General features: G+C 37.7%; 1 protein-coding gene across 3 annotated transcripts in view; it reads left to right on the forward strand.

Moving 5' to 3' along the window:
• The window catches only part of SLC35A3 (solute carrier family 35 member A3), a 55,965-nt gene that overhangs the window by 20,142 nt on the left and 22,269 nt on the right, over window positions 1–13,554 (forward strand). For all 3 annotated transcript variants that reach the window (XM_040999384.1, XM_040999386.1, XM_040999385.1), the window contains exons 2-5: window positions 723–927; window positions 5,069–5,223; window positions 5,302–5,424; window positions 11,124–11,295. In XM_040999384.1, the coding sequence (XP_040855318.1) occupies window positions 741–927; window positions 5,069–5,223; window positions 5,302–5,424; window positions 11,124–11,295 (637 nt within the window). In that variant the 5' untranslated portion in view covers window positions 723–740. The remainder of the gene's footprint in view (window positions 1–722; window positions 928–5,068; window positions 5,224–5,301; window positions 5,425–11,123; window positions 11,296–13,554) is intronic.

Below are 13,554 nucleotides of genomic sequence, written 5' to 3' on the forward strand. Positions count from 1 at the left end.
GTCCCACTGCTGATCCAGCTCCTAGTTGCTGTCCTGGGGATACAGGGGAAGAGAGCCCAAGTCCTTGGATCCTTGCACCCATATGCGAAGCCCAGAAGATGCTCCTTGCTCCTGGCTTCAGACTAACCCTGCTCCGGCTCTTGTGGTTATTTGGAGAGTGAACCAGATGATGGAGAATCTCTTTCTCTTTGCCTAACTCTGCCTTTAAAATAAAGAGACGATCTTTAAAATGAATAAATAGAAAGAAATTAAAGGAAAACGTTACTTTCATGTCTACTCCCACCTACAGACGGCGTGCGTTCTTTATTGTGTAACCATAGCCACAGCGTGAATTTGCAACAAAGGAGAAAAAAGAATTCAAATTCCAATGCACAGCGTGAATTTGCAACAAAGGAGAAAAAAGAATTCAAATTCCAATGCCTGCTTTTTCAAAATTCCATTTTCCATGGGTTTTGTGACATACCCATGTTTATAGGCAGCAAAAAGTCTCCAATGAATTAATTGCTAGGTCTTCCCTCAAGACCCTAGGTCTCTAACCAGTCTGCTTTTTCTCTCCCATTCTTTCGGTTTTTGTCTTAGGTTAAAGGTTTTCAGTTGTGATTAGCAAGAACAGGGTGGAATGTACTTACTGCCTTATGTCTGAAACTGTCTTTTTATTTTTCTTTAATGTGTTAGTGTTATTTTAAATTTTACTTATTTGTCCTGTTTATTTTGTCTTTCAGGCAAATGAAGAGAAAACAATGTCTGCCAACTTGAAATACCTCTCCTTAGGGATTTTGGTCTTTCAGACTACTAGCTTGGTTCTGACTATGCGTTATTCTAGGACTTTAAAAGAGGAAGGACCACGTTATCTATCTTCCACAGCAGTAGTTATTGCTGAACTTTTGAAGATAATGGCATGCATTTTATTGGTCTACAAAGATAACAGTAAGTATCTAGGGTCTCTTGTTTTGAATCAATGCAGTTTCATTTACATAAATGTAAATATAATGTTGGTAAGTATGCATTTGAACGGAAAGAAAAAAGATTTAGCTACTTATTTGAAAAGCAGAGTTGCAGAGAGAGGAAGAGAGAGAAAAGGAGACGGAGATATTCTGTGCACTGGTTTACTCCCACAAGTACTGTGGCGACTGGGCTGGGCAAGGCTGAAATCGGGATCCAGGAACTTCATCCAGGTTGCCCACATGGGAGCAGCACCCCCAGCATTACAGCCATCTTTTGGTGCTTTCACAGGTACATTAGTAGGGAGCTGGATTGCAAATAGAGCCACCACTACTCAAACTGGCACCCATATTTAGCATTGTAGCTAGTAGCTTAACTCACCGCACCACAGGGGTGGGCACAACATTTGAACTCTTACATAAATATTTAGTATAGAAAACATTTCAGATTTTTAAAGATTTGTTAAAATGATTTTATTTAGTAGTTTTAGACATTTTAGGCTAATCTGTATCATGATTCGTGATTTCTGGTTGCTATAAGTATGAAATAGTTGTTTTTTTAATTATAATAACACCAGAATAAAATAAATTCCATAATTTTGTCACACTTAGATTGTTAGAGAGGTCATAATAATTATTTGCTAATTCAAAGGCTTTTTTTTTTCAAGAGATAGAAATATTTATTACATCAATTATATCCTTGTAAAAATCATTTTTATTATTTTACATTATACAGTTTTATGGGTTATCAGTATTTCCCCTTTCCTCTCCCGCTATCCATCCCGCATATTATAAGTGCAATACAGCCCCCCAAAAACAGTTAAAAATTCAACATTCTGCTACCATGAAATTGTAGGTATAGATAAGGGCAGCAAATCCAACACTGTATTAATGAGGTATATTTAACTGTTTCACTGGGAGCCCTCCCTTGATTCAGGAGTAGAAATCCATACTACAAGATATCTTCACTTCCTGGTACTAATCTTCATCATATATTTCACCTATGAGAATAAGTGTATACACTTAATTATCTGTATATCTATTTGGTTTATATTTTGCATGAATGTTGCCTTATATTGGAGAGAACATATGATATTGTTTGGGGATTGGTTTATTTCACTGAGCATAATGGTCTTTAGTTGGGACCATTTTGTTGCAAACAGTAGAATTAATGGTTGAATAGTATTCCATGGAGTACATATACCGCAGTTTCCTTATCCAGTCCTCTTTCAACAGGCATTTGAGTTGTTTCCATGTCTTTGCTATTGTGCATTATGCTGCCATAAATATAGGATTTCAGGTCACTCTCATATGCAGAGTTCACTTCATTTGGATATATTCCCAGGAGTGGAGTAGCTGGGTCAGATGTTATATAAGTTTTCAGTTGTCTTAGCACTTTCCAGACTGACTTCCATAGTACAGGCACTAAATGAATCTTTTAATTTTATTTTTCTTTGATTGGTATAGCAGTGACTTATTTGATACAATGTTGATAAATATTTTATTTATTTAAATACTTCTTTGAAAGTGTTATGGGGAGAGAGACAGAAGAGACGTAAATATGAACATCAGTCTTCCACCTGCTGGTTCATTCTTTCAGTCACCATCAACAGCTTGGGCTAGGCCAGGATGAAGAAGGTGGATTTGGCAACACTTGTGGCATTTTTGAGGGCTGTATTGGCGATACCTTTAAAGCATTCAGATTGAAATATCAGGGCCTGGCACGATAGCGTAGTGGTTAAAGTCATCACCCTGCACGCTCTGGGATTCCATATGGTTGCTGGTTCTAATCCCAACGGCCCCACTTCCCATCCAGCTCCCTGCTTGTGACCTGGGAAAGCAGTTGAGGATGGCCCAAAGCCTTGGATCCCTGAACCTGTGTGGGAGACCTGGAGGAAGCTCCTGGCTCCTTGTTTCAGATTGTCTCAGGAGCCATTGCAGCCACTTGGGGAGAAAACCAGTGGAAGGAAGATCTTTCTCTGTGTATCTCCTCTTGTGTCTGTGTATCTATCTTTTCAATAAAAATAAATACATTTTTAAAATGAAACTTTATGACCATTATACTTCAGTGGTTATAAATAATATGTGAAAGACACAAATAAGTTATGAAGGGAAATAGATATTTTGAAGTATGTTAAGACCTAAAATATCTGTATCAAACCAAATGAGATGAAAAGCCGCAGTTTGAGAGAGGTTAATTCGCCACATTGTTCAAGTAATAATATCTAGAATTACAGAGACCTACAAGTCAGCAAGAAAAGGACAACAGCTAATTTGAAAAGGGGATAAAGGGCTTAAAAGTCTTTCAATACTAGGGCCCGGCGGCGTGGCCTTAAAGTCCTCGCCTTGAACGCCCCAGGATCACATATGGGCGCTGGTTCTAATCCCGGTAGCTCCACTTCCCATCCAGCTCCCTGCTTGTGGCCTGGGAAAGCAGTTGAGGATGGCCCAAAGCTTTGGGACCCTGCACCCATGTGGGATACCCGGAAGAAGTTCCTGGTTCCCGGCTTCAGATTGGCGCAGTACCAGCCGTTGCACTCACTTGGGGAGTGAATTCATTGGACGGAAGATCTTTCTCTCTGTCTCTCCTCTTCTCTGTATATCTGACTTTCCAATAAATAAGTAAATCTTTAAAAAACAAAAAGTCTTTCAATACTAGGAATTGGGAGGAATGTGGAATAAAAGTGGTGTATCAAAAATATTTGGTAGCACTAATTATTTTAGAATTTAATCTTAAAAAGTAAACATTTGAAATTATTTTCTGGCAAAGCTAAAGAAAATTTATAACTTGCAGCTAATAATTTTTGACTTGTGGGTAACGACACTATAGGTATCTGGTAGCAGTCTTTCAAATTTTTCTCATTTCAACATACTCTATAATCAAAGTTTCTTAGTATAACATTGGAAAGTAAATCATCCATAAGAGTCACTAGTGGTATATTAATATGATTCCTTAGAATTTCTTCTTTCTGGAGCAGTTCATGTGTATTCTAAAGTTTCTTGGAGATTTTTTTTGTGATTAATATTGTAGGCTGTGTAACTGTTTCCAGTATCTTTCTCCCTTTTTTGTTCGTGATGTGAAAATAAAAAGATTTGATTTCTCAAGTCTCTTGCAGAGATGGGTGACCGTGTAACCAACTCTTGACCAATGAGTTAAGATTTCCACTAGGCTGTTGTTTCCTCTTCTCTCATATTGCTACCTAACACAGAGTTTCTTGGTGACCTTGGTGTAATAATGTAGTATCTATGTATCTATCTATCTATCTATCTAGATTTTCTGTCTTTATCTATGTTCTATGTAGGTTTTCTATATCTATCTACCTACCTACCTATCTAGGGTTTCTATCTTTATCCCTAGGCAGGGGAGGAGTAAGGAGAGAAAGAGAGAAAATATGAATGAATGAATATGTGCCTGCATATATCTGGATCCCTGAGCTGTTGTGTCAAGTTCAGGCCAGACTTGTGTGAGACAAACCCCTGTGGTACTTAGACCAGTGTAAATTGAGTGTTCTGTTTGTAGCCAAACCTACTCCCTAACTGATTGAGTCTTTTTTATGATTAAAGTCTTCCCAGTTATTAGTAGGCATGAATAGTTGATGATAAATGGGATATACAAAATATAAATGTTCATAATAAAGAATAGTTGATCTTTTGATTATCACAGATATGTATATGTGAGTATATATGTGTGAAGGTACTTCAAAAAGTTTATGGACAATGAAATTAGAGAAGATAAGTTTATTTTGGTACGGAACAGTTTGATTCTCCTTGCATGGTTTTTTCATAATTACATTTTGTGTAAACTTTTTAAAGATCCCTTATATTTTTGGATTTCAAAATTTTTGCACCAAAATAAGTTTAGTTTCATTTTTTATGAACTCATTGGAATAACCACTTATGTAAATAATTTGATTTTATATCTGAAAGAATGTGAGGCTAGTGCTCTCTTTTCTCTCATTTGAGAAAATAGAACCAAAAAGATATATTATCAGCCTAAAAATACCTTAACATATGCTCAGGTTCTTTCTTTTGACAGATGAGAAAACAGGTCCTGAAAGAAAGGATTTGTAACTTACTCAGAGTTCCTTAATTACTGATTTTTTTTCTATTTCATGTATTTTTTCTAGAATGTAGTTTGAGAACACTGAATCGAGTCCTGCATGATGAGATTCTTAATAAGCCAATGGAAACTCTAAAACTTGCTATTCCATCAGGGATATACACTCTTCAGAATAACTTGCTCTATGTGGCTCTGTCAAATCTAGATGCAGCTACTTATCAGGTACTTAAGATATATTTCTAGTATTACTTTTAAGAAAGAAATAAAAGGCCTTAATAATTTTGCTGTTTTCTTTTTCAGGTCACATATCAGCTGAAAATTCTTACAACAGCATTATTTTCTGTGTCTATGCTTAGTAAAAAATTAGGTGTGTACCAGTGGCTTTCCCTATTAATTTTGATGACAGGAGTGGCTTTTGTTCAGGTAACTATTCCATATAAGTATCTGTGAAGTTGTACATACATTCAAAAGCATATTTTATTTTGCCTAGATTGTATGTTTATATCACTTGTTGAAAAAGTAAATGCCTTTTTCGTTATTGACAAATTTCTGAGGACTTTTCCTGTATAATATACTACATTTAAAGTTAAGTGATTCTAAAGAAATAAGTTAAAATAAAATATCATACCTAAATAATGAATTATTTGGTTGTAGAAATAAGACACTGCATGTAAAACAAAGACAGCCTTTACTGGCTTGGTGGGTCAGTTGACATTAGCTAGCCACTCACTTCTTATGGTCTGTCAACTTCACTGATAACCACTGTTTTTTCTAATGATTCCATATTGATTTGCTGCATGTGCTCATCTTGTTTGATTTTTCTTTTGTATTGGGATTGCTTATTGGCTTATTATTTTTTTTAAAAAACCTAAGTTATGTTCTGATTTGGGGAAATAATTCTGTAGGTTTTTGTTAACACTGATGTGCTAATGACTTCTCAGATTGTGTCAACAGCTGTGATTGTCATCTGTGGTTTCAGATTTGTATATCTGGGAAGTTGCTGGATGTTTTTACTTATTTGTACAATAGACTCAGCATATCCAAAGTTAAACTTACGACTTAATGCTTTTTCTCATTGTCTGTTTCTATTGTTACTCTTTGATTCATGCCTTCCTTATTTCTTACATGATCTTTCCATCCTAATTTTTCTTACCCGGTTTTATACCCATTGCCCCACATCCAGCCTCCAATATTGTCACTTATTGTGGCATCTATAAAATAAAATCTAGGGTTGGCATTGTGGTGTAGTAGTTGAGCCACTGCTCGGGATGCCACATCCCATATTTGAGTGTCTGGGATTGAGTCCCTGTCCATTAGCTTCTGACCAGCTTGTGCTAAATTGTACCGTGAGAGGCAGTAAAGGATGGATTAAGTATATGGTCTCTGCCACCCATGTTGGAAGACCAAATGGAGTTTCTGGTTCCTGACTTTGGCCTGGCCCAACCCCAGCTGTTTGGATGCATTTGGGGGAGTGAATTAGCAAATGGATGATATCTTTCTTCTCTACCTCCTTCTCTTTTCAGATAAATAACATTAAAATAAAACAAATCAACTAAAATGCAGAAAGATCACTTTTCTGTCATCCAGTAGGTTCCCATTACTTTTCTCAATGTGTAGTATATGTTTTAATAGATTTTTATGTAATGATTTTAAATAGTTATAAAGGTATAAGTGGGATATTATACCCATATTCTCATGTATTATTTAGGACAAGGTAAGATAGGTATTAAGATTTTAAAATGAAATACTTTAAGTTATTAAATAATTAATAGTACAAGTGTAGCATGGGTTTAGCAGTAACAATGAACGTCTTAGGTAAAAAATCTGATGTTTCACTGACTTACAGTCTAGAATGGTTATAATCACACACTATGCTACACTGTTAGCCTCCAGCTCACTTTTACTGCGCCACAAGTCACACTTTCAGTTTTTACAACCAAGTTGCTTGTTGTGCCTATTCTGGGCCTCTGTATTCATTCTCACTCTCTTGGTGAATGAATTCTCTTTCTTGTCCTGGCTAATCTACTTTAAGACTCAGTTGAAGTTTTACTTCTACAAGAATATCTTACAAACATCCCAGTTGATCATTTACCCCCTTTTTGCTACTTCAGTAGTTTGTGTGTATGTTCCCATGCTACTTGTAGTTAGATGCTTCTTAATGGTCCGTATCTATCAATACACCATAAATTCATAGAAGACAACAGCTGTGTTTCATTGCTCCTTCTGTTTCTAGTGCCTAATTAGCAATATGTAAATATAATGTAAGATGAGGAAAAATACATTTTTAAAATAAGCAGTGGTGGAAGGCATCTGGTGTTATGCCCACCTTCTCTTTTCTTAAAAGATGTATTTATTTATTTATTTGAAGGACAGATTTACAGATAGAAGGAGAGTGAAAGATCTCCCATCCCCTGATTGACTTCCAAAATGGCCACACTGGGTGGAGGTGAACCAGTCTGAAGCTGGGGAGCCAGGAGCTTCTTCTGAGTCTCCCATATAGGTGCAGGTTCTCAAGGACTAAAGCCATCCTCTTGTGCTTTCACAGGCCATAAACAGGGAGCTTGGTTGGAACTGCTGCATCCTGGGCACAAGCTGATGCCATATGGAATGCCAGTGACACAAAGGGTTAGCCTGACATACCACCACAGGGTCCATAATATTCGTTTTTTCCGTAACTAATTGTGAAGTGATTTTTTTTCCCTGCAAATCTGTGATGATCTAATGCCCTAAAATTTTTTTTGTATTACTATAGAGAATAGATTTCATATATTTCATAAATATTGTTCTAAGAACAATACTTATACTTCCTTATACAATACTTCCCTTCCTCTTTTCTTCCTCAGTTCTCCAACCTTTCTTTGTTTTTGTCCCTTCCCTCTTTTACATTTTGCAGTAGCCCAGTTTGAGTGTACCTTATAATCTTGGCTTAATGTACCACTAAACCATAATGAACAAAAAGTGAAAAGGTGGAAAGGCCAATGTTCCACAGGAGAATAGAAAAGTTCTAAAACAATAATCAAATCCCAAGATATTAGTTTTAATCTTTTTAATAAATAGCTTATGTATGTAATTTGTTTGCAGCTAAGCTTATTAACACTACATAATGAAAATGTACAAAGAATAAGATTGCAGTTTCTGGTTAGATTTGAGTCAGGGACATTCATTAATAAGTAATCTTCAAATATGAATATTCCAGAAATTCCCCCAAGTCATCTGATCACAATAGCTATCTCCAAATATGACCTTACTTTGGAGTGTTACAGGCATACATTTGAATTAAACTCAAATTCTTTTTCAAAATAAGTCCTAATTTAAAAAAAAAAAAGCTGCTTTGTGTTCAAGTTAAAGCAATATTTATAGAATTTTCCTTTCCAGAAACAATAAAGCATTTTGGAAAATGTGGTCTTGAACAGGTCTGTAAGCATTGTTAGGCAGAGGGTTGCCAAATAAAACTAAACAGTTGAACATGGACACTCCAATGAATCTTGGGGAGCCTTATCCATTAAAAAAAAATTTGGTCTGATATGATGGCTCAGTGGCTAAATCCTTGCCTTGTACATGCTGGGATCCCTTATGGTTGTTGGTTCATGTTCTGGCTGCTCCACCTCCCATCCAGTTCCCTTGGACCTGGAGACGACGTACTTACATGGGAGACCTGGAGGAGGCTCCTGGCCTCAGATCAGCTCAGCTTTGGCCATTGTGCTCACCTAGGGAGTGAACCAGCAGATGAAAGATCTTTCTCTGTCACTCGTAATTTTACCTTTCCAGTGAAAATAAAAAATTTTTAAAGATTTATTTATTTTACTGGAAAGGCAAAGTTAAAAAGAAGGAGTGAAACAGAGAAATAGAGCTTCCTCCATCCACTGGATCATTCCCTGAATGGTTTCAGCAACTTAGCTGCGTCATTTGAAGCCAGGAACCTGTAGCTTCTTCTGGGTCTCTCACATGGGTGCATAGGCCCAAGAACTTGAGCCATCCTCCACTGCTTTCCCACACCATTAGTGGGGATCTGGATCAGAAATGGAGATGATGGGACTCGAACTGGCATTGCAGGCTGAGTCTTAGCTCACTATGCTACAGATTCTACCTGTAACAACTGGGAAAGCAGTGGAGGATGGCTCAAGTGTTTGGAACACTGCACCTGTGTGGGAGACCAAGAGGAGGCTTCTTGGTCCTGGTTTTGGATTGGCTCAGCTTTGACCCTTGCAGCCATTTGGGGAATGAACCAGCACATGGAAGAATTTTCTCTTCTGTCTCTCCTTTTTGTAAATCTTATGTGTCTTTCCAATAAAAAATAAATACATTTTAAAAAATCATTAAGAAAATATTGGTTGATATCTAAGAGTCCATAACGTCTAAACATAGGGCATGATGACCATGGCATCCTTTCTAACACATTTCTTTCCTGCTGTAGCCAAGATTTCCTTCATTTTCTGATGGCCTGTCTCTCATTGACCTTGTTTGGGATTTACCTGCTAATTTATAGCTTTCCTTTGTTGTATTTGATTTTTTAAAAACTTTTATTTATTTTTACTATTATTATTTTATGATACAGTTCCGTAAGCTCCTGGTATTTCCCTTATCCCAGACCCAATTCCCTCCCCCCCACCTAGTTCCTCTATATTATTACTAACATATAGATCTTCATACACAGTCATATGTCCATCATGGCAGGCATGGACAATGGCAGAGAGTCCAGCATTCAATTGTCTAGATGTAGTAAACAGTTTCTTTGCAAGTCCATCTTTGTCTGGAAGTAGGAATGCATACTACATTGTGTGTCCTCACATCTGGATAAGTTAGTCTCCATTTCACAGCTACTGAACATCCCCTCAAATGAAAAGTCATAATACAAAATCAGCAATAGAAAGAAAAATAGAAATTTACAATGCCATGAAGTTAAATAACATGTTACTAGATATGACAGTCTCCATTACACAGCTACTATACATCCCCTTAAATGAAAAGCCACAAAACAAAATCAACATCAGGAAGAAAAAAGAAATTAACAACACCATGAAGTTAAATAACATGCTACTAAATTACGAACGTGTAGCTGAAGAAATGAAAATCAAGAACCTTCTTGCAGAAAATGATGCTACTGTATGATCTATGAGTCATTGAATGATTTAATCAGAAGAAAGTGTTTTGAAGAAATAATAGAAAACATCAAAACCCATGCAATATAGTTTCTGCTGATTTTTGTTGGTGAAATGTATCTCTTCTAGACAACAAGTAAATGGGTTTTGATTTTTAATCCAGTCTGCTAATCTATGACGTTTGATTGAGCTTATTTGATTTTACACGTTTCTAATTGCTCTCTCTCTCTCTCTCTCTCTCTCTCTCTCTCAGCTTTTGCTGAGATAACAGGGAATCCAAGATTCTCATCCTTCATCTGCCTGTGTTTGAAATAGTGATCTTTAGAGAATTACATTTTAAAGAATGATCTTTTTGTTTTTTAGCCTTAAAAAGTATTGTAAAGTTATTTGAAAGGCAGGGTTACAGAGAGGAGAAACACACACACACACACACACACACACACACACACACACACACACACACCATACACACCCCACACATACCCCCTCTCCCCCTGAGAAAATATTCCATCTGCTGGTTCACTCTCAAAATGGCCAGAATGGTCAGGGCTGGTCCCAGCCAGAGCCAGGAGCCTCCTCCAGGTCTTCTGTGAGGATTCATGGGCCTGAGGACTTAAGCCATCCTCTGCTTTTTTCTCAGGCTGTAATCAGGGAGATGGGTTGGAAGTGAAGAAGGAAGGACTCAAACTGGTACCCATGTAAGATGCTGGCATCATCAGCTGAGGCTTAACTGGCACACCATGCCATGACATCGTCCCCTTAATAGATTGGTTAATAATAAATTTGTTTCATGAAGTAGATATTTATTATCCCTTAGAGACTTTTTAAAGTTATAGGTTCTAGTAATCTCACTGTGGGGAAAAAAACAAATGATTGTGAATTTTTGTTTCAAAATCTCTCCTAGGCAATCCCTAAGATGGATAATGGACAAGTTTCTGTATTAAAGTCGAAGAGTAACTCTTAGTAATGCCCTTTGTAAAGTATTGTGGGGCTTAAACTTGATTTTTTTTTTTTCTAATTCAGTGGCCTTCAGATTCTCAGGAGCTTGTTTCCAAGGAACTCTCAGCTGGCTCTCAATTTGTAGGCCTCATGGCAGTTCTCACAGCATGTTTTTCAAGTGGCTTTGCTGGTGTTTACTTTGAGAAAATCTTAAAGGAAACTAAACAATCAGTATGGATAAGAAATATTCAGCTTGGTAAGTTTGAAATGTTTTGTAATATTACTTTTTAAATTGAATATATTGTTGAATTTAAAGATTAGTTTAAGCCTTGTATAAACATCTGTTGATCGAAATGTGTGGCAGTGTTTTCCCATTTTTAAAAACGTGTATTTTATTTTTTTAAGATTTATTTTTATTGCAAAGACAAATATATACAGAGGAGGAGAGCTAGAAAGATCTTCCGTCTGATGATTCACTCCCCAAGTGACCGCAATGGCCAGTGCTGTGCCGATCTGAAGCCAGGAGCCAGGAACCTCCTCCAGGTGTCGCACATGGGTACAGGGTCCCAAGGCTTTGGGCTGTCCTCAACTGTCTTCCCAGGCCACAAGCAGGGAGCTGGATGGGAAGTGGAGCTGCCGAGATTAGGACCGGCACCCATATGGAATCCTGGGGCGTTCAAGGCGAGGACTTTAGCCGCTAGGCCACCACGCGTGGCCCCAAAACCTATATTTTAAATGCATTCTTTTATGGAAGAATATAGACTTTCAGGATAGGCAATTTGTTACTTGAGACATTCTATGTACTTTATCTGAGTGCCTGGATTCAATGCTAGACTCTTGCTCTTGACTCCAGCTTCTTACTAGTAAAGACACTGGGAGGAGCAGTACCAGCTCAGGTGACTGCTGCCTGCCACTCCCTGGAGTCCTGGGTTGACATGCCAGCCCCAGGCTTTATCCTTGTCCAGCCCTGCCTATTGTGAGTATTTAGGGAGTCAAGCAGTAGAGGAAAGTCTCAGCCTCTCAAAGAGCAAACCAACAAAATGGGCATAGATTTTTGGTATGTGACATAGGGCAAATGGTTTCTTTCATTCCTCACCTCTTGCAGCCTTACTAACTTTTTCCTTGGTTGTCACTTCTTTCCTGCAAGTTTTTTTTTTTAAGATTTATTTTTTAAATTATTTTTATTGGAAAGCCGGATATACAGAGAGGAGAGACAGAGAGGAAGATCTTCCATCCGATGATTCACTCCCTAGGTGGCCGCAACGGCTGGAGCTGAGCCAATCTGAAGCCAGGAGCCTCTTCCGGGTCTCTTACACGGGTGCAGGGTCCCAAGACTTTGGGCCATCCTGGACTGCTTTCCCGGGCCACAGGCAGAGAGCTGGATGGGAAGCGGGGCAGCCTGGATTAGAACCAATGCCCATACGGGATCCCTGGCGTGCAAGGCGAGGACCTTAACCACTGTGCCATCGCGCTGGGCCCTTTCCTGCAAGTTGTTGCAGATAACCTACACATTTTACTCCTGGAGAAGGGTATTGACATACTTGAATGGAGAAAGTTTGAAATGATTAACTTGTTTTAAAATCTTTTAGATGGAAAGTACCAAGTTTCAGCTTATAAATACTGCAGCAAATTTCTAACTTAAGGTGAATAAAAATAAAAAATTCTACATATTGAAGTATTGCCTTTGAGAAAATATTCAGGCCATTTATGGTGCTGCACCCTTTAAATCCTCATAAACAATTCTGGCATTTAGTATTCTGACACATATTTATTTGGATAGCACTATATAAGACTCTGCGTGTGGGAAGCAGCTGTTTGCAAGTCATCGCACCCTGGTTAACCTCTGTCTTTTTGACTTTGGGGCTTTTCATTGAAACCACTAGTTTTTTTTTTCTGTCCACATCCACTCAGACATCCACTATGTCCCTTTTGTTTAGTCATACATTGCCTCCAGATCCCATGTGGTAAATTGTTTGTACTCCTGTTGACCTGCATTTTAAGTCAGACCTTCTGAATTTCATTAAATTCTGTTCTTCCATCTATTTTCTCAAGTGATATAATGATAAACTTGAATCTTCCTGATGAACATTTTATAAGTGATTAAGCTGCTACTTGGGATGCCTGCATTCCATGTTGGAGTGCCTGGATTTGAGTCTCAGCTCTGTGTTTTTATTCCAGTTTTCTGTTAAAGTACACCCCAGAAGGCAGGAAGCAAATGTTCAAGTATATGAGTTCTTACCAGCCTCCCATATTGAGTTCCAGGTGTGTGGCTTTGGCTTGGCCTAACCCTCAATGCTGAGATTATTGGGGAGTGAATCCGTGAATGGAAGATCTGTCTCTTTCAGTCAAATAGAAGTAAAAATGTTTATATCTGAACCGTCATTTTATCAGGAATTAAATTTCTCTGAAAATTGTAGAAATTATGGTTCTTCTTTGCCCAAGAACATTTAAGGGAATTATTTGTAAAGGAGAATTTAATTAGCTTCTTTTTGTTTAGTTTGTATTGAAGTCCACA

Source organism: Ochotona curzoniae, unplaced genomic scaffold, assembly GCF_017591425.1.
Source record: "Ochotona curzoniae isolate NIBS_2020 unplaced genomic scaffold, NIBS_Ocur_1.0 scaffold_1037, whole genome shotgun sequence".
Classification (NCBI taxonomy): Eukaryota; Metazoa; Chordata; class Mammalia; order Lagomorpha; family Ochotonidae; genus Ochotona; species Ochotona curzoniae.